The sequence below is a fragment of the Bufo gargarizans genome, chromosome 6, assembly GCF_014858855.1.
Source record: "Bufo gargarizans isolate SCDJY-AF-19 chromosome 6, ASM1485885v1, whole genome shotgun sequence".
Lineage (NCBI taxonomy): Eukaryota > Metazoa > Chordata > Amphibia > Anura > Bufonidae > Bufo > Bufo gargarizans.
The window spans coordinates 313,596,680-313,621,677 of record NC_058085.1 but is presented as its reverse complement, the minus strand read 5'-3'; the positions used below and the strand labels follow the sequence as shown (position 1 = coordinate 313,621,677).

The 24,998-nt window shown below is 46.4% G+C and overlaps 1 protein-coding gene across 2 annotated transcripts in view; it reads right to left on the bottom strand.

The window, feature by feature from the left end:
• NOC3L (NOC3 like DNA replication regulator) overlaps positions 1-24,998 on the bottom strand; it is an 81,426-nt gene that overhangs the window by 46,686 nt on the left and 9,742 nt on the right. For both annotated transcript variants that reach the window (XM_044297341.1, XM_044297342.1), the window contains exons 6-8: positions 16,276-16,406; positions 13,024-13,185; positions 1,641-1,734 (exon numbers count right to left, since the gene is read on the bottom strand). In XM_044297341.1, coding sequence (XP_044153276.1) covers positions 1,641-1,734; positions 13,024-13,185; positions 16,276-16,406 — 387 coding nt within the window. The remainder of the gene's footprint in view (positions 1-1,640; positions 1,735-13,023; positions 13,186-16,275; positions 16,407-24,998) is intronic.

The following is a 24,998-nucleotide window of genomic DNA, read 5'->3' as shown; positions in this document are numbered from 1 at the left end:
CATGTCACACTTCCGGTCTATTGGGGACCAGCAGAAGAGGAGAATGAAGATCAGCACTGGAAAAAGAGCGCCGGTGGGTCTTATTTTTAAACCCAGCACCCTGCCTGCCAATATCAGAAGGGTGTTCCAGGACTCTGAGAACCCTCTTAAACTCCCACATAAATAAAAAATCCAAAATCCAAAAAAAAAACTTGGAAAACCCATTTGAAGACAACCAGCCGCCACAAAATAAAGTGCAATCTACAGGCAGCATGTTATAGAGCGGGAGGAGCGGAGCAGACTGACATATAGTTTTATGGGAAGAGTCAGTAAAAGTTGTAATTTCTACCTTTAAACCTCTGCTCTTTCTGTGCTTAGGAGTCATGTGGGTGGTGCTACTCCGTGATTGACAGCTTTCCCATGCTCAGTCTTGCAGAGTTAGCCGACAAGCAGTAGCTCCACACACATGCCTGATACATACAAAGAGCAGAGGTTTAAATGAATAAATTACAAGTTTCCCACAAAACTACACAGGAATCTGTGCAGATCCTCCTGCTCTCTAACATGCTACTTGCAAATTGCACTGCACTTTCATGGTGACAGGTTCTCTTTAAAAAGGTTAGGAAAGACCCATTCAGCTAATCACTGGCCTTGGCAGTGACCCACCTTAACCAATGACTGGCACAGCAGGCCTTTCTTGGCATTTCCAGCATGTCAAACCAGTACAGGAAGTGAAGAGCAGCAAGGACCAGTGCAGCAATGGAATGGTGAAGACAAAGCATTGGTGGATGTGAGTAATGCTTTTTTATTTTTAAACAATCCCGACTTTTTTTATTTTATTTACTCACTGGAAAACCACTTTAAAGGGGTTGGCCAGTTTCTTATATTGATGACCTATCCTCAGGATAGGACAACGATATTAGATTGGCGGAGGTCCGACTCCTGGCACCCTTGATGATCAGCTGTATGAAAAGAATGCAGCACTCCTGTGAAGAGAATGCAGCACTCCGAAGAGCGCAGCATTCTCGTCAAACAGTTGATTGGCGGGGGGGGGGGGGCAGAGGTCGGACCCCTGCCGATCTTATATTGATCACCTATCCTTGGGGATAGGTCATCAATATAGGAAACACGCCAACCCCTTTAGGCTCCATTCACACGTCTGCAAGTGTTGTCTGCACCCGGTGCGGACCTATTTACTCTCTATGGGGACTGAATGGATTAGGAGAGCACACTATGTGCACTCCGCATGTCCGGAGCGCGGCCCCGATCTTCCGGTCCGCAGCTCCGGAAAAGAATAGAGCATGTCCTATTCTTGTCTGCAATTGCGGACAAGAATAGGCATTTCTGTGGGGGTACCGGCCGGGTGTATTGCAGATGCACAATGCACTACGGACGTGTGAATGGACCCTTAAGGGGTTATTCAATCAGGACAACCCTTATCAACACGCCTATAGCCAAATGGATGGCACAACACTTAGAGTGGAAGACACTACCAAGCATTTTTTTTTTTTTTATCATACAATAAAAGTCAATGGGCAAAGTATGTGACTATATGGCATACAATGGGATGGGCATGTACACTCTCTGTGTATACCTTAAATAAGAAGTGAGCAGAGCCTAAAACATACGCTAATAAAAGATGTATATACAGATTACATTACCTTTTATTGTTTGCTCCAGGTTTTCCAGATAAAACTTGTACTGACTGACGAGACCTTCTTCAAATTCTCTGAGTTTCTGAGTGTCTTTCTTGACCTGTTTAAGAACATTCAAATGAAAGTTGTGAAAAAGAAAAACGTTAATTGCTAATTAGCCATTGGTATCCATACAGTAAAGACCTCTACGAGAAGCCGTGAAGTTCATTAGACATCCATTAAAGGAGACCCCTGCTGACTGTGGAGATCAAAGAGTGAATCCAAATGATCCTGTAAGACCATCTTCAAACCTGGCAAAAGTCAAGACAGTTTGGACTGCTCCCTCGACAGTACAGTAATTTGGGGAGAGATACGGTAGAAAAGTGCTCAATGCCAATAACAAGCCTTCATCTTCAACTCTGATGAAGGGGTACGTAAGCCCGAAACGCGTATAGCGATAGCGGATGAGATCCCGGCATTAAGAAGAGACTGTACAGCACCTTAAAATTACCGTCAGTGTTACGCAAGAACTGCTTGAAAAAACTGTATGGAATATCTGTGAGTAATTGTCCGTACAGAGGTTGGAACCGCCTCCGGAACAGAGCACAGATCACGTGAAAGTCCTCCAAGCTCCGATCACGTGAGTTACTCAACACGTGGGATGCTGAATACAACCAGGAAGAACGCCACTGAACAACGCGGTAATCGAGACCAGGACGAGCCGCAGACCCACACACGCTATCGGGTATAAGAAGAAGGGTGAGTGACCTGATCTGTAGTGGGACGCCATTACAGTCAGGGATAGAAAAAGACCGGACTACTAGCAGTAAGTACGACTGGTATACTGCATTCAATTAATCCCTGATTTACTAATACTACCCCGATAATCTGTACCAGCAACAACTTGGACACAGCACACTGAACATTGGGATCAGACGGATTTTTATTAATAATTTAATATCGTTTTACATACCACCAGCTGGTGTGAAAATATCTTAAAGTATTTTTAGGAAAGCACATGGATATTTGATTTATGAATTTTCAACACAGGATATGAATCCTCATTTTATCAGTATATACTTATAATAATTGCTATTTTTCCAATACTGCATAATTTTATATGATCTTATAGAGTCGTATTTGAATGTTATATAATGTCATTAAATAAATGTGTTGTACCCTATGTGTAACTGCAGATATTGAGTGCCCACTATATATTACACATTCCTTTATAATTCTTATGTGGTTGGGGTGAACCACACTTTAGTGTGAGCACCTGTTTAGGATATCAGGAGGGGTGAGCTACTATACACATACGATTTTTTCCTTTATTAAACCATTGAGAACTATTGTCAGGTCCCAAGGTGGGACTGAGGATTTTAGGAGTTGGCCTAATCCGTGTGGTTGCTTTTATAAACTTGCTTATCCATCTATTTTCTGCCAGGGAACAGTTTACAAACCAGCTCAAGGCTGCTATCTGGACTTTTATGGTGCTTGGTCTAAGACCCCTATCAAAGCCATCTTGTAGAAAGTTCAGGATTTCCCCCAAACCCGGAAGCAGCGGATTTCCGTTTCTTAAAGATATCCATGAGCAGAATTTCTTTCAGATTTTATTATAGATGACAGAGGTTACTTGTTTATGGCCTTTTTGAAGGATTGATATCACATTGTCCGAAAACCCCGGCAACCCCTTTCAGAAGCCACGCCGTTAACTTTAGCCTGCTTATTTCCGTGTTCCAAATTGGACCCTGAGACAGAAGATCTGGTCTCAGGGGAAGAGTTATTGGATCTTCCAAGGCCAATTAGGCTAGGACAGGAAACCACGCTTGTTTCGGCCAGAACGGGGCTATAAGAATCACTTTTGATGACCCCATCCTAATCTTTTTGACGATTAATCTGCTACGAATGCAGTAGCCATTTTTAGGAGAGGAATAGATTCCAGTATATCCTCCCTGGGAGTCCCCAATTTTAAATGGTTTTCCAACTTGGAGAACCACAAAAGCAAGGACCTTTTGCCACCGAGGTAGCAATGTTAGTCGAGACTAAGGCTGCTGAAGTCTCCCACGTTTTTCTCAAGAGACCATCTGCCTTACAATCCTTTGGTTCTCTCAGTTGAGATTAATCTTCAAAGGGAATAGCCGTTTTTCTAGCCACCCTGGCAACAGGAGTATCTATTTTCGGGATTTCCTCCCACAATTTTGTCTCCGCTTTATCAAAGGCTAGGCGATTCTTAAATTCTCTAGGAATAAGGAGTCTCTTCCACATCTTCCCATTCTTCTAAAATAATTTAATTTAGACTAGAATTTATAGAAAAAAAATTCTCTTTTTTGCTATTAAGCCTGCAAACATTTTGTCCTGAACGGATCTTTTTTGTTGTTAGTCTTCTATGTCCATAGTTTCCCAAACGGCAGTAAGAAGTAGTATTTCCGCTGCTCATCATAGGACATGGAGGGTAAAGAATCTAATTCTTCATCCCCCTCGTCCGACTGAGTATATTGTACGTCCATATCCTCTGAGTCGGAATCTAAGACCTCTCTAGGTCTCGGGTATGACTGATAACAGGAGGGGGTACAAGGGATGTTACAGATGCTTTTACTTCTTCCCTTATAATGGCTCTAAGGTCTGTTAAGAGAGAAGGCTGTTCTTCTTTCATTATTTTATTAATACAATCTGTGCATCATTTTTTGTGTATGTATTCTGAAGCTTACAGGTAGCACATCTTTTAGGCTTCCACCTTATGAGTAGTCTCTTTTTCCCCCTAGGAAACATGACGAGCAATTTTTTTTTTTTTTTTTTTTTTTTTTAGGAGAAACTTTTTATTTTTTTTCATAAAACTCAAGTCTGGTTTTCCTACTCACATGACCCTGGACAGGAGGCTCTGGAGACTGCCCTCTCCTAATAGAGCTGAGTAATCCATACTAACCCCCTTCAGGTTTAAATGCCCTCGGCACTTAACCCTCCTGTTGCCGCAAGGCTCCTCCTCTTCCTTTCTGGGACTCATCCTAAGAGAGTCAACCGGATGGGACGTGAGATGGTAAGCCAGGCCTCAAGTGTCCCACGCCATGAGAACCACTGTAGGGCGCTACCATCTTGTTTCCGGGAGTCTGCGTGGAACGCACATGCGCTCTAACCACTGAAGGAATCCACTATGGGTGCCGCCATCTTACTTCCAGTTGCCCTTACTTCGGCGGAAGCCTCAATAGTATGTGTGAGCCGTTGTTTGTTGTCGCTGCCCCACAATTAGGGCAGGCTGGATCTAATGATAAGTTTTCCTTTAAAGTGTCTCTGAGGTAAATGAGGGGAGAGAAGAGCTCACATAGCGATCTCTCTCCTCACTGCACGAGATAGGAGTGAGACGGGCCCCTAGACTTTCTATTGCGTCTGTCTCACTTTCTGTCCTGCAGCGAGGAGAGAAATCATGCTAAACGAGTGCTTTTCTACCCTTGTTTTAGAGCTCGTAGGGGTATCAGTGCTCACACCCCCACGACCTAAATTTTTCATATGTCCTTATGACATATCGAAAGCTTATGGCAAGTAAAGTGACCTTTCAAGAGGAAAAGTGCAAAACAGACCTGTAGATAAGTGTAACCACAGCTACGCTAAAATATACCAGCTCATGTGATATACAAGGAAAAAAAACGAGATTTTTGTATAACTTACCAGTAAAATCTCTTTCTCGCTCTTCCTTGGGGGACACAGGAAACCTTGGGTATAGCTCATCTCCATAGGAGGCGTGACACTTAGGGTCCATTCACACGTCCGTTTTTTCTTTCCTGATCTGTTCCGTTTTTTGCGGAACAGATCAGGACCAGATCTGGACCCATTCATTTTCAATGGGTCCTGGAAAAAAAATCAGACAGCACAATGTGTGCTGTCCGTTTCCGTTGTTCCGTTCCGCATGTCCGTTTAAATATAAAACATGTCCTATTATGTTCCGCAAAAATCGGATCCTGGTACAATGCAAAGTCAATGGATCCGCAAAAAACGGAAGACATTCGGATGTCATTCCGTATGTCATCCGTTTTTTGCGGATTCCGTTCCTGGAAACACATAAAAAAATTATTTATTTATTTTTTTTCAATTTTTTTTCAATGAATTCCAAACAACTTTATTTGATTATTGAAATTTATACATGTTTCCGTTTTTTGCGGATCCGCAAAAAACGGATGACATACGGAAACATTTTCAGGAACAACGGATGCGCAAAAAACGGACCGTTTTTCAGGATGAAAAAAAACAGGACGTGTGAATGGACCCTAAGTGAAAGACTGTTAAGCCCCTCCTCCAGCAGCTATACCCTCAGCCTGGAGAGAGAGACTTCCAGTTATGTGCCCAAGTAGTGAAAACAAAGGCAAGGAGCAACCAAAGTAACACCAACAAGTCAAAACACCCGTCAGGGCAACCAAAACCATGGGTGGGTGCTGTGTCCCCCGAGGAAGAGCGAGAAAGAGATTTTACTGGTAAATTATACAAAAATCTAGTTTTCTCGCCCAATTCCTTGGGGGACACAGGAAACCTTGGGACGTTCAAAAGCAGTCCACAACTAGGGTGGGACCACAACCCAAGGCGAATGAAGCACCATAGGCATTAAGGCACCGCCGCCTGCAAAACCAGGCGGCCCAAAGCAGCATCCGCCGATGCATAAGTGTTCACCCTGTAGAACTTGGTGAAAGTGTGCAAAGAAGACCAGGTGGCCGCTTTGCACAATTGTTCAGCCGAAGCTCGATTACGCTGAGCCCAGGAAGCCCCGACCGCTATGGTAGAATGAGCGGTAACACCAAAGGGCGGTTCCCTGCCCCTAGCACGGTAAGCCTCAACAATAGCCATCTTGATGAAGCGGGCAATAACCACCTTAGACGCCGCCAGCCCCCTGCGCGGACCCTCCGGAACCACAAACAGAGAATCCGAGCGTCGAAAGGGCCTGGTTACATCCAGGTAGATCCTCAGAGCCCGAACAACATCCAGACGGTGAAGATCCCGTTCCCGAGGATGAGACGGGGACGGGCACAGAGAAGGAAGGACAATATCTTCATTCAGGTGAAAGGCGGACACCACCTTCGGAAGAAAATCCGGAACTGGGCGGAGAACCACCTTGTCCTGGTGAAAAACCAAGAGGGGTTCCACGCAAGAAAGTGCCGCCAACTCAGACACACGCCGAAGAGACGTGATGGCGACGAGGAAGAAAACTTTGCAAGACAACAAGCGAGGGGAAACCTTGAGCAGAGGCTCGAAAGGGGAAGATTGGAGAGCCGTCAGTACAACATTAAGATCCCAAGAAGGAACGGAAGCGCGATACGGGGGAGCACAGTGAGCAACCCCCTGAAGAAAGGTCTTAACTGGACCGAGCGGAGCCAGAGGGCGCTGAAAAAGGACCGAAAGCGCTGAGATCTGACCCTTCAGGGTACTGAGACCCAAACCCAAATCCAGACCAGACTGCAAAAAGGATAAAATCGTGGGGAGAGAAAAACGAAGAGGAGGAATCCCCAAGGTCTCGCAGAAAGTCAAATAGGCCCGCCAGGTTCGGTAATAGATCCTGGACGATGCCGGTTTACGTGCACGAATCATGGTACGGACCACGTCAACAGAAAACCCCCGCCGCGTCAGGACCGCGGTTTCAATAGCCACGCCGCTAAACGTAGCGACCTTAAATGCTGGTGGAAGATCGGCCCTTGAGAGAGGAGGTCTTCTCTTAGAGGCAGAGGCAAGGGAGCGTCTGCCAGGAGCAACATAAGGTCGGCGTACCAAGGACGACGAGGCCAATCCGGGGCTATCAGGATCGCTGGCGTGCCCTCCGCCGCGATCTTCCGAAGGACCCGTGGAAGAAGAGGCAGGGGCGGAAACACGTAGAGGAGCGAAAACTCCGTCCAGGGAAGGACGAGCGCGTCCGCGCCGTAAGCGTCCGGATCCTTGGCTCTGGCCATGTAGGTGGGAAGCTTGTGGTTGAATCTGGAGGCCATGAGATCCACGTCCGGACGACCCCAACGGAGACAAAGAGACTCGAAGACGTCGGGGTGCAGAGACCACTCGCCCGGGTCGATCGTCGTCCGGCTGAGGAAATCCGCCGCCCAATTGTCCACCCCCCGGGATGTAAATGGCCGAAAGGGCAGGAACATGAATTTCCGCCCAGCAAAGGATTAGAGACACCTCCCTCATCGCCGTCGCGCTGCGAGTGCCCCCCTGATGATTTATGTACGCCACAGCCGTGGCATTGTCCGATTGGACCCGAACTGGATGACCCCGAAGCAGCGAAGTCCAATGCCGGAGCGAGAGGAGGATGGCCCTCAGCTCCAGAACGTTGATCGGCAGTTTGGACTCCGATGGAGACCAAGTGCCTTGGACGGACCGAGGAGGAAACACCCCCCCCCAACCTCGCAGACTGGCATCGGTGGTAATCACCAACCAAGTTATCGGCAGGAAGGACTTCCCCTGGAGAGGGGTCCGCAGCCACCAGAGGAGAGAGGAGCGAACCTGGGGGGAAAGGGGAAAATGCCGATCCAGACTCTCCTGGGACTTGTCCCAGGCGGACAGAATGGCCGTCTGAAAGGTGCGGGAATGATACTGCGCGTAAGGAATCGCTTCGAAGCAGGACACCATCTGTCCCAAGACCCGCATGCTGAACCGGAAGGAAGGATGGCGGTGTGTCAGAAGGCTCCGAACCGACCGATGAAGGAGCTGGCGCTTCTCTGACGGAAGCCGAACCTCCGCTGCATCTGTATCCAGCAGCATCCCCAGAAAGACCAGTTGCCTGGATGGAACAAGAGAGGATTTGGGGAGGTTGATAATCCAACCGAACCGGCGTAAGGTTTGTAGCGAGAGATCCACACTGGCGGAAGTCAGTGACAGAGAAGGTGCCTTGATTAGGAGATCGTCCAGATAAGGAAGTAGAAAGACTCCCCTGGAACGAAGGAAGGCGAGGACAGGGGCAAGGACCTTCGTGAAAACGCGAGGGGCCGTCGCCAGCCCGAAGGGGAGGGCAACGAACTGGTAGTGGTCGGACCCTACTGCAAAGCGCAGAAAGCACTGATGACACCGAGCGATTGGAATATGAAGGTAGGCGTCCTGGATGTCGATAGAGGCCAGGAACTCCCCCTTTTCCAGAGAGGCCACCACCGACCTGAGAGACTCCATCCGGAATCGCTGAAGACGAAGGAAACGGTTCAACCGTTTTAGGTCCAGAATGGGACGAACCGAACCTTCCTTTTTGGGGACCACAAAAAGGTTCGAATAGAACCCCTTGAATCTGTCTCCCATAGGAACCGGGGCGATGACCCCTTTGTCCAGAAGGGTGTGAACGGCAGTAAAGAAATCGGCCGCCCCTCGGGGATCCTGGGGAACCCGGGAGCGAAAGAACCGAACTGGGGGGAGGGACGCAAACTCGAGTTTGTACCCGGAAGACACAACCTCGAGGGCCCAGGCGTCGGAGACGTGCGCCTGCCAGAAGTCCCTGAACAGGAGGAGACGTCCCCCCACCCGGGTGGGTGGGGGCGCACCTTCAGGTAGGGGTCTGCTTGGTCGCGGGAGGGCGAACAGGCTGTGACTTGCGCCAGGAGGGCTGGGTCCGAAAAAAAGGTTTTTTACGTCTGTCCTGGACAGGGTTAGTGGATGGACAAGAAGTGGTGCGAGGTGCGGGAGCCCTACGGGAAGACCTGAAGCGGGAAAAGGTGGGACGACCACGAGTGGCGCTCCTAGTCCTGGATTGGGGAAGATGTGTACTCTTCCCTTCCCCCCCCCCCCCCCCCGTGGCCTCGGAGATGATTTCATCCAAGCGGGTCCCGAACAATCGAGAACCAGTGAAGGGAAGGCCCGTAAGAGACCGCTTTGACGTGGCGTCCGCCGACCAAACCTTTAACCAAAGCTCCCTCCTAGCCGAAACGGCCAGGGCAGACGAACGGGCAATGAGAGCCCCCGCATCCAGGGATGCTTCACAGACAAATTTACCGGCCTGAACGATAAGTTGAGCTAGAGCACGGAGGTCTTGAATAGGGACGTCGGATTCAAGCTCCAGATCCAGCTGAGACGCCCACTCTGAAACCGCTTTTCCAGCCCAAGCGGAGGCAAAGACCGGCCTAAGAGCGGAACCGGAGGCTGCAAAGATACCTTTTGTAAGCGCCTCTATATGGCGATCCTCAGTGGATTGTAAGGAAGAACCATCTGCAACGGGAATAGCAGTGCTCTTGGACAAACGGGCCACAGGGGGGTCGACTTTAGGTGGTGACGCCCAGTTTGTAATGCAATCCGCCGGGAATGGATAACAGACATCCAACTTTTTTGGCGGGGTAAAACGTGCATCAGGACGGGCCCAGGCCTTAGAAACCACTGACGAGAAGTCAGCATGGAGGGGAAAAACCGCAGACGCCTGTTTTTGGCGAAAAAAGGAAACACTGGTTTTTTCAGGATCAGGAGGATCATCGTGAATCTTAAAGGTATCACGGATATTGATAATAAGATGGCCCACGGCAGAAGCCAGCTTTGAAGGCAGTGCAGAGTCCATATCCCAATCGGAATCGACTAGCTCCCCTTCAGAGGGCAAATCCTGTAATGAGGAAGGGCCCGACTGAGAGCGCACCCTTGGGGGGGATACCGAAGCATCCGAGGATGATAGGTGTTCCGCCCTAGGCCGCTTCTGGGATTGACGGGCTCTGGAGGTGTCGCCTGCAGAGAGAGACTCAGACGGGTCGGCTAAGACAGCGGACCCGGAGGGCCCAGCAGGGGAATCATCCGGCTGCGGTAATGGCAATGCATCCGCAAGGCAGCCCACAACGCTAGTGAGACTAACCACAGCCTGGGAAAGGGATCTAGCCCAGTCAGGGGGATCCAAGAGGCCAGGGGGTGACAACAGATGGCGGACCCTGCAATGGGTCTTTGCAAGCCGAGCAATGCGGGTCAGACTGCCCTTGAGGAAGGGGCGCCTTACATGCGGTGCAGGTATGATACCAAGGTCCAGCAGGCACTAAGGGGTCAGACATGTTGGTTGGAAGCAATATAAAATGCGTCCAGGCCAGAGGGCTGCAGTGCTAGAGAGGGTCAACAGTCCTACCAGGTCACAGTGGGAGCAGACGGCAGCGGCAACAGCAAAAGAACGGCAGCGGCAACCTGAGGTAATGATCCGTCCTGTAGCGAGACTGATCACAGCAGCAAGCAGGCACGAAAAGAGGCGGGGCTAGTGAGGAGCGGGAAGAAAGGACGTCCGCCCCTTGATTGAATCCTAAGAAGCACAGGGAAGCGGCAACGAAGCTCCGCCCCCCGCTGAAAACTTTTCGCGCGCGCGATTCTAAATTCACATGCCGCCGAGCCCGAATAGTATATCCCGTCCGTCTCCCTTGCCCTCCGCCGCAAGCAGAGGCGAATGACAACAACGGTGCAGGACAAGAGCCCGAAAGGAGAGGCCCAGCGCGGACCCTTGCGGTCGCTGTACGCAGCAACCCTCCCCCTTGAGCGCCGCTCAGCTCACACATACCAGGGAGCCGACAGGGCGATATGCCCGCCCCTGATTCGGGACAACGAAGGCCAGGCAGAGACAGCAGGAGCCAGGACCCTAACGGGGACGGAGAGGAGGGGGGGGGGGGAGCGGAACGGCTGCACAGCCACCTCACCATTCGACGTCTTCACCCTCTGTCCATCCAGCTTGGGACGCCCCTTCAGCCACTGGCACCGAAGTGGCAGTAGCTGGAGAGGGGCTTGCAGGTGGGCGACCCTGTGCTGGCGGGATGCAGGGGAGCAAGGGCTGCCCTGGTCCTCCTTTTCTTCTGTGGGGGAGGCAGCAGGGCGGATAACCGGCACTGGCGCAGCTCAACCCTGGGAAAACAGAGAGGTCTACTGCGACTCTGTTGTCCCTGTAGAAAAAACAAATAAAAAAAAAATAATAATAATCTTTAGCAAAGACAGCTCTGCAGTGCAGAGTGTCTTGCCTCCTTGACACTAAGCAAAAAACTGGAAGTCTCTCTCTCCAGGCTGAGGGTATAGCTGCTGGAGGAGGGGCTTAACAGTCTTTCACTTAGTGTCACGCCTCCTATGGAGATGAGCTATACCCAAGGTTTCCTGTGTCCCCCAAGGAATTGGGCGAGAAATTTATGTTTAATACGCAGATGTTCATTACAATGTCTAAGTGTAGCTCCCCTCTTAAAGGGTTGCAAATTTTCAGGGGCAAACCGCAGCAAGAAAGAAAAAACTTAAAAACTCACTTTCAGAGGCCCCTCTGATCCAGCGCCGCCTCACACCGATGAGGTCAATGACTGGCTGCAGCAGTACAAGGGACCTCACTTGTGCAGCTAAAAAATGTGACATCATGGCTGCAGTCCAGTGTAGAAGACGGAGCAGGAATGGATCAGAGGAGCTTCAAGACAGTTTTACACTTTTTTTAAAAAATTATTTTAAATTGATTAACTGAGAAACTGATTAATTGAGACAGCCAGCCGGACGACTAGCAAAACGTTTCCAAGAGAAAATACAAGTCGAGTTGTTCTGACTTATTACTATGGATATAGCATGACCTGGATAATGAGAACCTCAGACAAGGTCATTAATAGCAGAACGGTGTGGGTTCCAGGCAGGGCCCTCAGATGAAGAGACTGCAGTGACCGTGACATTGCGTTCATCAGTCAGGTGGCCTAGGCGCCGCTCAGTCCCATTAAAGTCAAAGGGGCTGAGCTGACATGCCAAGCACAGCAGCTTTCCAATGGACAGGACTGTGCTTGGCAAGCTACAAGGAGTCTGCAGCACTCACGAGAGCAATGCGGCAACTCCTAACAGCTGATCAGCAAATGTCCCCGCCGATCTGACACTGAGAACAGGTCATCAATATCTGAATCTCGGAATAACCCCTTAAGGTCCTACAGCATTTACCGTACTTAAAACATCTGGGCATCAACACAAGTGCAGATTTATACACCAATCAGCAGCGGAGCATTGCAGAATGCCATTTACACACAGGAGAGAAAAAAAAAAGTCTGTATGGGTTTTTAAATCAGCAGCATGCTCCTCGTGTGGCCTATTTGCACCAAACCTAACATTTTTCTGTAGGTACACACGCATCAAAATCTGCAATGAAAACCTGCTGGTGTTACATGGGAAGGTCAGTGCAGATTTTGCCGCAGATTTCACTTACTGAATGAAATCCAAGGTGAAAATCCACCACCTTTCTGCATCACATATTTGCATTGTGTACACAGCAGATTTTTTTAAGCTGTGAGTCAAAGGGGTTTGTGAAACCCCCATTCTCTAATACTGGACTGTGTCGAAGAATTTCAATGCAGATTCCGAAAATGAAATTCCACGACAAATATGCAAAGTGCTAAACTACATAGCAAATCCCACAAATTATAATTTTCACACATGCAGCCCTTACACGCCTTCTGCAGGTACAGCCCGCTTCTCCTTTTAGGTTTAGATTCAAATACAGTAAATCTCTCACCCTAGAAGCCTTTTCGTCTTCTGTCAGGGGGCGAATCTTATAGGAAGGGACGATATCCTTGAATATTTCCATTAATGAAATCAGCACGAGCTTCCGGATCGTCACTGCTACTGTAGAGTCCTGTTCCATCACCATGACACGCAGCTCCTTCAGTTTTCTGATCTATTGGGGTAAAGCATATAAAGATTAGTCCTGAGTAAATGCATCTGCAGCTCCTGATCATAATCATGCTGGACTCCAGGTGAATTACCCCAATTATTTTAGCAGAAATTCAAAAAAAAGGTTTTTTTTCACTTTTATACAAATCTTTTTCCTTCTGATCTCTCTACTAACATTAGGCAATGAAACACCAAGAAATATGTAAGTGTAATTTGGCCTAATCATGAACTGTTTTTCATTTTTATATGGGGAAGTAAATCAGAACGCTCATTTCCTATAAAAGACCTGTATTCCTCTACAGCGGACACCCTTCAAGTGTATAGGGATGTCATAGAGGGGGCTTTCTGTTTAGGACCCTAAGCAAACAGCCAGAATGTAAAGCTGGTCTGGTGTAGCTGCTCTGTGCATGCACTGATTTAAAGGGGATGTCTACCTTTTATTAAATGATGGCCTATCCATAGGACAGGCCATCATTCGCTGATGGGGGGGGGGGGAGGGTCTGACACACCACACCCCTGACGATCTGCTGGTCGGCAATTGACTTCAAAAAGAGCAGAGCAGAGCTGTAGTCCTGAGCTCAGTCCTCTACAAAGTAGACATAACTGTCTACCTCTGGCGACTGCCGAACAGCTGATTGACAGGGGTATGACCAATCAACTAGTGATGGCTAACCTCCGGCACACCAGCTATGGTAAAACTACAACTCCCAAGATGTACACCTGCTTAGCTGTTCTCTGTCATAGTTTCACCACAGCTGGAGTGCTGGAGGCTAGCCATCACAGGATGCTGAGGATAGGCCATCACTTATTAAAAAGTGGACAACCACTATAATTGCCAACTGGTCTTGTTAGACACAGCCACCTTTGAGGACAACGGTATTACAGATGGACCCAGTCTGATTATCATGCCTGTTTTTATTTAAAAAGGGGTTATTGTAACGAGACAAAGCTGCGGCACAGCTTTTCGCCATCTTGGAGCTACACTTTTCAAAGTAATTTCCTAGCATCCTTGTATGTGCAAAAATGCTCAGTGGTCCTAATGAGCCAGCAACGCAGAAACTCAAAATTCCACATTCTACTAGTTGTATACATACAAATCACGGAGGGCAGCTGTGAGAAGGTCAAGGGAGTTCTCTGGGTTTTTAAGGAAATCCAGTTTTTCCTCTGTCCTGTGGAAGAAAGGTAGTTTAGTTAGTACTAACCCTCCATCGCCGCCATCTCCACTGCACTCCCACAGGCTGTGGCCTCCGCTGCTCAGGGCCTGACCAGATGTGTGTCCTCCTCTGACACACGACCCAAGCAGCAGAGGAGCCCACAGCCTGTGGGAGTGCAGTGGAGACAGCGGTGCAATACAGGGGTATGTACTGACTAAACGGTCTTTCATCCAAAGGTCAGAAGAAAGGCTGGATTTCCTAAAACGCCCAGAGATACCCTTTGACTACATGCAACAGCCAGCTCAGTCACCGCACAGTACTCTACGACTCAAAGTGAATGAGAATGAACGGCCCCAGACACAGGGACCGTGCCCACTGGTTCTGCTGACCGATGTACCCCAGAGATCACACACAGCTAACCAACGTAATATCCTAGAAAGCCTTGTACATGCTCATTGGCGTTACAGTGAATATCCACCCTGTAAAAAATGTTAATCTGATAAATGTATATATCTGCCTAGTGGTCTGAGCTCCGTTACTGATACAGACAAAAAAATCCCCATACTGCACACTGTAATACATGGAACCCAGCAGGCAATAAGGCAGTATGCACTAAGGTCCTATATGCCCCGTAGTGCAAGCAGCTTGCATGTTACCTTTTAAAGAGATTCTCCAAGATTTTTACATATAGATGTCCTTTACTTCAATGAAAGCAGTGCTGCTCTCTCCAGAGTTGTGTAGATCTGGCACAAACTCTGATTGCTGGGAGTCAGACCCCTGCTAATCTGATACTCAGGATCTATCCTAGGAATAGGCCGCCTCAGAGAACCCCTTTAAGTCTTTGTCTACCAGGGATGAGATGCTCTGTATTAATAGGAAATAAAATCAGAGCTCAGACGGCTAGAAAGATATATTCAGAAACTAATCAGCACCAAATTTAGGAGCAAAAAAAACACCACAATGGTAAAAAGGTGCAAAACAACTTTAGCAAACTGAGACTAGAAATCCTTGTGCGCTACTAATAAAGGGGTATTCCCATAAGCTTTGGACCCTGACTGTTCCTGTGGCTCCTTCCTGCACAGCAGCGCTCAGGGACCTGCGCAGCACAGCTCTGTACACCTGAATGGAGCAGTGCTGCAGTTCCCCCTTTGTTCTATTGACTTGACGGTGGCTTAGGGTACTTTCACATTAGCAGCAGGGGAGACCGGCAGGCTGTCCCGGTGGGTGAACAGCCTGTCGGATCTGTCCTGCTGCTAGTTCACGTGTGCCCCCGGTCTGCTTCTCTGTCCCCTTTGACTATAATGGGGTCGGAGTTCCAGCGGCAGCACGTCAGCGCACGGCGAGAGGCAGCCGGACAAAAAGTAGGACATGCAGTAGCTTTTAGTCCGGCTGCCTCCCGCCGTGCTGCTGCCAGAACTCCACCCCCGCCCCCATTATAGTCAATGGGTACGGAGCGGCAGTCCGGGGGCACACATGAACTAGCGGCAGGACGGATCCGACAGGCTGTTCACCCGCCGGAACAGCCTGCCAGACTCCCCTGCCGCTAGTGTGAAACTAACCTTATCCTTCAAATACGACATCACTTTATGGGACAGAAATACTTCTTTCATTCAGTTTAAACTTATTTTCAGAACAGATTCCTTATAAATGCAAAGGAAAGACAACATTTAAAACTGATAAACGTCAACCATTATTTAAAGAAAAAATCTAGGATTGTGTCTCTGCCTTTTATCATTAGGTCTAATGAGAGGTTAAAATGAATGACTGCCCATATAGCTGGACTCTTTTATAGTAATGACTTATGTTTGCTTGGAAGGGAACACATAATCCTCTGCTTTCTGTCCATAATTACCCCCCCCCCCCCCCCCAAAAAACAAACAAAAAAAAAAACAACATTTGAGCTAAAACACTTCTTTTATTAAACCATACAAACCACACACACTGTTCTCTGGATCTGCCAGTATAGCCGAGGCCAAGGATGCAATGTGAACTTTCTTCTGCTCCAGCGTGGCTCTCCTGTGTTCAATCAGTTCCTCTGTGCCGAGTACACGCACGGGCTCTGCAGGCACCACTGGGAAGACAGGTAAATCCATGGTCAGCAAAATCAACATGTAAATGATATACATGGATGTTTAACCACACAAACAAAGGGTTAAAGTTTTTTTTGGGATGTTTAATATTGATGGCCTTTCCTCCGGTTCGGTCAACAATATCAGTTCGGCGGGGGTCCGATACCTGGCACCACCACCGGTCAGCTGTTTGCACTCAGACAGCCTTCTCGCAGCTTACCGAGCACAGTGCCGTACATCGTATAGTGGCTGTGCTTGGTATTGCAGCTCAGCCCCATTCACTTGAATGAGCCTGAGCAGCGCCTAGACCAAACGTCACTTGCCTAGGAAAAGGCCGCAATGCTGACCAGAGCTGATCAGCAGGGGTGCTGGGAGTTGGATCCCAACCAATCGGATATTGATGACCTATCCTGTTTTCAAATAGTTTTTTTTTATTATTATTATTTTTATACACAAGTCTTAATTAATATGCTTGTAAGACAATACTGAAAAAGTAGCTCCTCTGCAGAGCCTTATGAGGATCTTGACACATTCTAGATTTCTAAAATAATTTTCACACTGAAAACCGCATCAAATCCTTTAACACTCTGCCTCCAATGCAAATAAACGCATTACGGAAAAAGAAGTAGCAAGATTTGTATTTTCACTGATCCCATGTATTAGCCACATTCAGAGGAGCTGATCGTCATGTGGATCTGTGGCGCAAGCACTGCACATCTGCAGCAGAAAGAAGAGGTTAAAGGGGTTATTGAAGTCTGAATATACCCCCTCTAGGATGCCCAGCCTGTGACCCTGCACATACATACCTGGTGCCCGACGCCGGTTTCCTCCAGGAACGCTCCACAGCACTGGCTGCATCTCCTCTGCCGGCAGAAATCAACATCTGTTGATGGTGCGGTGTGCAGCCAATAGCAGGCCGTGACTGTGACCAGCCATCTTGCATCACATGCGACATCACACGTGACGCAAGTTGTCTGGATGGATGTAGGAGAGATGCAGCCACTGCTTGGAGAGAACCGGCGTCAGGGACCAGGTAAGTATGTGCAAGGTCACAGGCAGGGCATCCTAGAGGGGGTCATTCAAAATTGGATAACCCCTTTAACCTCTGCTTTCTGCTGCAGATGTGCATGGTTTGCGCCACAGATCCATATGACAATCTGTTTCTTTAAATGTGGCTAGTCCACAGCTTTTCCATGCAGGATCAGTGAAAATACGTATCTTGCTACTTTCTTCTTTCTCCATAATGCATTTTTTTTGCATTGGAGGCAGTGTTTACCCTTTCAACCCCAGGCCAGTTTTCACCTACCTGCCCAGGCCATTTTTTGCAAATCTGACATGTCACTTTATGTGGTAATAACTTTAACCACCTCAGCCCCCCTAGCTTAAACCCCCTTAATGACCAGACCACTTTTTACACTTCGGCACTACACTACTTTCACCGTTTATTGCTCGGTCATGCAGCTTACCACCCAAATGAATTTTACCTCCTTTTCTTCTCACTAATAGAGCTTTCATTTGGTGGCATTTCATTGCTGCTGATATTTTTACTTTTTTTGATATTAATCGAAATTTTTCACTTTCGGTTGTAAAATTTTTCAATTAACACTACATTTCTATCTAAATTTTTCTCTAAATGTATTGTTCTACATGTCTGATTAAAAAAACTGCAATAAGTGTATATTTATTGGTTTGGGGAAAAGTTATAGCGTTTACAAACTATGGTGCAAAAATGTGAATTTCCGCATTTTGAAGCAGCTCTGACTTTCTGAGCACCTGTCATGTTTCCTGAGGTTCTACAATGCCCAGACAGTAAAAACACCCCACAAATGACCCCATTTCGGAAAGTAGACACCCTAAGGTATTCGCTGATGGGCATAGTGAGTTCATGGAAGTTTTTATTTTTTGTCACAAGTTAGCGGAAAATGTTTTGTTTTTTTTTGTTTTTTTTTTTACAAAGTCTCATATTCCACTAACTTGTGACAAAAAATAAAATTTTACATGAACTAACCATACCCCTCACGGAATACCTTGGGGTGTCTTCTTTCCAAAATGGGGTCACTTGTGGGGTATTTATACTGCCCTGGCATTTTAGGGGCCCTAAAGCGTGAGAAGTAGTTTGGAATCCAAATGCGTAAAAATGCCCTGTGAAATCCTGAAAGTACTCATTGGAAATTGGGCCCGTTTGCGCATCTTGGCTGCAAAACAAGTGTCACACATGTGGTATCGCCGTACTCAGAAGAAGAAGGGCAATGTGTTTTGGGGTGTATTTTTACATATACCCATGCTGGGTGAGAGAAATCTCTCTCTAAAGGTCAACTTTTCCCATTTTTTTATACAAAGTTGTCATTATAGAGAGATATTTATCTCACCCAGCATGGGTATATGTAAAAAGACACCCCAAAACACATTGCCCAACTTCTCCTGAGTATGGCGATACCACATGTGTGACACTTTTTTGCAGCCAAGATGCGCAAAGGGGCCCAATTTCCTTTTAGGAGGGCATTTTTAGACATTTGGATTCCAGACTTCTTCTCACACTTTAGGGCCCCTAAAACGCCAGGGCAGTATGAGATTTTATATTTTGTGACAAGTTAGTGGAATATGAGACTTTGTAAGAAAAAAATAAAATAAAACAATTTCCGCTAACTTGTGCCCAAAAAAATTAATCTTTTATGAATTTGCCATGCCCCTCAAAAGTGATCTTTTTATAGCGCCGCAGCGATTTTACAGTGTTTTTGCAGTGATCAGAAAAAAACTAAATCCTGTCACTGCGGTGGTGCGGACTGAACACAAGTGTGCGCACAAGATCAGGCCTGATAGGGCGAACACTGCGTTTTTTGTAGAGCCTATAGATCATGTCCTATTCTTGTCCGCAATTGCGGACAAGAAAAGGCATTTTCTATATAGTTCTGGCAATGTGCGGATCCGCAAAATGCGGAAAGCACATTGCCGGTGTCCGTGTTTTGTGGATCCGTGGATTTGCAGATCCGCAAAACACATACGGACGTCTGAATGGAGCCTTACAGGGGGGTGATCAGGGAGTCTATTATGGGGTGATCAGGGGTTAATAAGTGACTGGGGGGGGGGGGGGGGGGTTGAGTGCTACTTTACAGAGCTGCCTGTGTCCTCTGGTGGTCGATCCAAGCAAAAGGGACCAACAGAGGACCAGGTAGCAGGTATATTAGACGCTGTTATCAAAAAAGCGTCTAATATACCTTTTAGGGGTTAAAAAAAATAAAATAAAATAAAAAATCGCATCTACAGCCTGCCAGCGAACGATCGCCGCTGGCAGGCTGTAGATCCACTCGTTTACCTGCCGATCCTGTGAACGCACGCGCCTGTGTGCACGCGTTCACTGGAAATATCGCGTCTCGTGAGACGACGCAACGGCGCATCCAGGAGGAATTACAGGGCCGCTGCCAGGACGTGATCCTGCGTGCGGCAGTCCTGTACTGGTTAAAACGCTTTTACTTATCCAAGCCATTCTGAGCCCTTTTCTCGTCACATATTCTACTTCATGAGAGCGGTAAATTTGAGTAACAATATTTCATCTTTATTTATAAAAAAAAAATAATATACCAAAATTTCTCTACTTTTATAATAGATAGTAATAACTCCAAAAATAGTTACTACTTTACATTCCCCATATGTCTACTTCATGTTTGGATAATTTTGTGAGTGCAATTTTATTTTTTGGGGATGTTAGAAGGCTTAGAAGCAAATCTTGAAATTTTTCAGAAAATTTCCAAAACCCACTTTTTAAGGACCAGTTCAGGTCTGAAGTCACTTTGTGAGGCTTACATAATAGAAACCACCCAAAATAACCCCATTTTAGAAACTACACTGCTCAAAGTATTCAAAACTGATTTTACAAACTTTGGTAACTCTTTAGGTGTTTCACAAGAATTAATAGAAAACTGAGATGAAATTTCAGAATTTCACTTTTTTGGCAGATTTTCCATTTTAATAATTTTTTTTGCTAACAAAGCAAGGGTTAACAGCCAAACAAAACTCTATATTTATTGCCTTGATTCAGTAGTTTACAGAAACACCCCATATGTGGTCGCAAACTGCTGTACGGGCAGACGGCAGGGCACAGAAGGAAAGGAACGCCATATGGTTTTTGGAGGGCAGATTTCACTGGGATAATTTTAAGCTGCCATGTCACACCCCTATAGTAGAAACTCCAAAAAGACCCCATTTTGGAAACTACGGGATAAGGTGGCAGTTTTGTTGGCACTATTTTAGGGTACATATTTTTGGTTGCTCTATATTACACTTTTTGTGAGGCAAGGTAACCAAAAAATTGCTGTTTTTGCAACATTTTTATTTTTTGTTATTTACAATGTTCATCTGAAAGGTTAGATCATGTGGTATTTCTATAGAGCAGGTGGTTACAGACGCGTCAAAAACAAATATGACAAATTTTTGGGGTTGCTTCAGTTTTACATAATAAAGCATTTTTTGAAAAAATGATTTTTTAGTGTCGGAATATTCTGAAAGCCACAGTTTATTTTAATTTTTTGGGCAACTGTAGGGTCTCATTTTTTGAAGGATGAGATGACGGTTTGATTGGTATGGTTTTGGGGTGCGTATGACTTTTTGATTGCTTGCTATTACACTTTTTGTGATGTAAGGTGACATAAAATAGCTTTTTTGACACAGTTTTTATTTTTTACAGTGTCTACCTGAGGGGTTAGGTCATGTAGTATTTTTATAGAGCAGGTTGTTACTGACGCGGCAATACCTATTATATGTCTACTTTTTTATTTTTTTATTTAACACAATAAAAGCATTCGGGTTTTAATGTCTCGGTGAGGTCGCACTACATTTTTTCCAGAAGAGTAAAAATACTCCTCTGACCATTTTTGAGGAGTATTTTTACCCGAGGAGGAGTATGAAGGTTGCGGTAATTCAAATACATAATACGTAGGCCTGCACTTGCCTACATCTGTGTTTGGAGCCTCTGTTGTAGATTATATGTTAACAGATGCCATACTAGAGTTCCACTGTGTAAAAAAAAATATATATATATATATAGCATATTTTTTTTTGCAGTGGAACTCCATAGTGACGGATGCCCCAGTACGGCATCTGTCTGATGCGTCCGTTAATGTATACGGTTTTTTGTGTACATTGAACATATGACAAAAACTCACCCTTATGTACCCGATTTAGCACTTTCGTTATTTTCGTTGTTCTGCTCAGTTAGATGAGCAGAACAACAGAAATAAATAGCAGTGATGTGAACGGGGCTTAAGAGGTGGGTATTTATGAAGGGGAACTGCAACCACCATCATTCCTTCAGAGCTGCAGACATGAATGTGAGCTGGATCCTGGCTACATGTGATAATGCGGTGGCCATGGCGTGTGCTGCCCTGGGTGTGTTTCTTTGCTCGGTGAGTAATGCACAGGGCAGGATCTGCTGCTAGGACAGTGCCGGCCTGCAGCTTTAATAGTAAGAACTAGAGGGACTGCCCCATCAAGAAGACCCTTGTCCGTGTGCTCAGGACCGTTCTGTGTGACGGGAGAGTTGGTGTAAACAGTTGGGGCAGCGTGAATTTTTACCATTGACTCAGTGGGATGATGGATACGTTTGCGTAGCGTCTGTGCATGGACCCTCTGGCCAAGCAGAGAAGCCCTGGACTTGGGAAGTGACGTCTTGGTGCAGTGACTGCTCCATGCTGGAGACTCTTCTACTATATTTGCCCATTATTTAGAGAACTGCAGCATCATGGAGAATGAAGAAGAGAATCTGCTCTGTGGGGGTTGTAGTCCTGTCCTGTCGTCCTGCGCAACCACAGATCTGCCAGAGCCTCTCCTCCTGTCTCCCTGCCTCGAGAAAACTGCCCACATCTCCACTGCTAGGTGTGACTACGATTATCGGGTCCAGGCATAGCGCAGTGTCAACTCCACTGAACCCCCAGGTAAATCCGGAACTAATGGAATTTGGCTTCCAGGGGGTTATTAATAGAAATTCCGCACTCTCCGTCTTGTCACAAAATTTACTGGTTCAGGTTGTAGGGGAAGAAGAGTAAAAGTGGCTTTATGACCGTGCTGTCATACTCGTCATCGCTCCCTGGCTATAGTCTTCAGCTCATCCGCCACCATGCTTCTAGCGGTCCTTGCGCAGCGCGCCCGGCACTGCTTGCTTCCGCCGCCCCCAGGAGCCAGCCTCTCCCTCCTTCCAGCTTCCCCTGCTGCAGGGCGCTGTATCGCTCTGGTGCCGGCCCGAAACAAACCGATAGCAAAGCTCCTTGCTGTAAGGAGCCTTGTTATTGGTTATTGCAGGCACAGGCAGCATCGCTGCACTGCCTGTGCCATTCACAGGGCGCCCTACACTGATGAAAAACACTTTTTCCAGGGAGTAAAATGGCCTGAACAGGCGTCTGACGCTTGTACAGGCGTCCGTTAATGTATACGTTTTTTTGTGTACATTGAACATATGACAAAAACTCACCCTTATGTACCCGATTCAGCACTTTCGTTATTTTCGTTGTTCTGCTCCGTTAGATGAGCAGAACAACAGAAATAAATAGCAGTGATGTGAACGGGGCTTAAGAGCTGCCTTAACTGCCATCGGGTCCCCATCACAGCAGCGCGGGGACCCGATGGAAGCTCTCTCCCTCCCTCTACACATCAAGGCAGGGTTTTCACCGATGTCGGCGCATACAGTAGGTGTCCGGCTATCAGTCACTGCTGGACCCCTGCCGCTGATCGGGCGGGCCCAGCTCATGCACCTGCCCGATCAGTCCGCCGTAATAGTACGGCACTGGGCGGTAAGTCACGTCCCGCTGCGCCGTACTATTACGGCGCTAGTCGGGAAGGGATTAACCCCTTAGGGACCGGGCTCATTTTCACCTCAAGGACCAGGCCATTTTTTGCAAATCTGACCAGTGTCACTTTAAGTGCTGATAACTTTAAAACGCTTTTACTTATACAGGCCATTCTGAGATTGTTTTTTCGTCACATATTGTACTTCATGACACTGGTAAAATAAAGTGAAAAAAAATTAATTTTTTTGCATAATAAAATAACTAATTTACCAAAAATTTGGAAAAATTAGCAAATTTCAAAGTTTCAGTTTCTCTACTTCTGTAATACATAGTAATACCCCCCAGAATTGTGATGACTTAACATTCCCCATATGTCTACTTCATGTTTGAATTATTTTGGGAATGATATTTAATTTTTTGGGGATGTTACAAGGCTTAGAAGTTTAGAAGCAAATCTTGAAATTTCAGAAATTTACAAAAACCCAATTTTTAGGGACCACTACAGCTCTGAAGTCACTTTGCGAGGCTTACATAATAGAAACCGCCCAAAAATGACCCCATTCTATAAACTACACCCCTCAAGGTATTCAAAACTGATTTTACAAACTCCGTTAACCCTTTAGGTGTTGCACAAGAGTTATTGGCAAATGGGGATGAAATTTGAGAATTTCATTTTTTTGCCTAATTTTCCATTTTAACCCATTTTTTCCACTAACAAAGCAAGGGTTAACAGCCAAACAAGACTATCTTTATTGCCCTGACTCTGCTGTTTACAGAAACACCCTATATGTGGAGATAAACTACTGTACGGCCACACAGCGGGGCGTAGAGTGAAAGGTGCGCCGTATGGTTTTTGGAAGCCAGATTTTGCTGGACAGTTCTTTTGACACCATGTCCCATTTGAAGCGCCCTGATGCAACCCTAGAGTAAAAACTCCATAAAAGTGACCCCATCTAAGAAACTACACCCCTCAAGGTATTCAAAACTGATTTTACAAACTTCGTTAACCCTTTAGGTGTTGCACAAGATTTAATGGAAAATAGAGATACAATTTCCAAATTTCACTTTTTTGGCAGATTTTCCATTTTAATATTTTTTTTCCAGTTACAAAGCAAGGGTTAACAGCCAAACAAAACTCATTATTTATGGCCCTGATTCTGTAGTTTACAGAAACACCCCATATGTGGTTGTAAACCACTGTACGGGCACACGGCAGGGCGCAGAAGGAAAGGAATGCCATACGGTTTTTGGAAGGCAGATTTTGCTGGACTGTTTTTTTGACACCATGTCCCATTTGAAGCCCCCCTGATGCACCCCTAGAGTAGAAACTCCAAAAAAGTGACCCCATTTTAGAAAGTACGGAATAGGGTGGCAGTATTGTTGGTACTAGTTTAGGGTACATATGATTTTTGGTTGCTCTATATTACACTTTTTGTGCAGCAAGGTAACAAGAAATAGCTTTTTTGGCACGTTTTTTTTTTGTTATTTACAACATTCATCTGACAGGTTAGATCACAAGGTAATTTTATAGAGCAGGTTGTCACGGACGCAGCGATACCTAATATGTATACAATTTTTTTATTTATGTAAGTTTTATACAATAACTTCATTTTTAAAACCAAAAAATTGTTTAGTGTCTCCATAGTCTGAGAGCCATAGTTTTTTCAGTTTTTGGGCGATTATCTTGAGTAGGGTCTAATTTTTTTCGTGATGAGATGACAGTTTGATTGGCACTATTTTGGGGTGCATATGACTTTTTGATCGCTTGCTATTACACTTTTTGTGACGTAAGATGGCAAAAAATTGCTTTTTTTACAG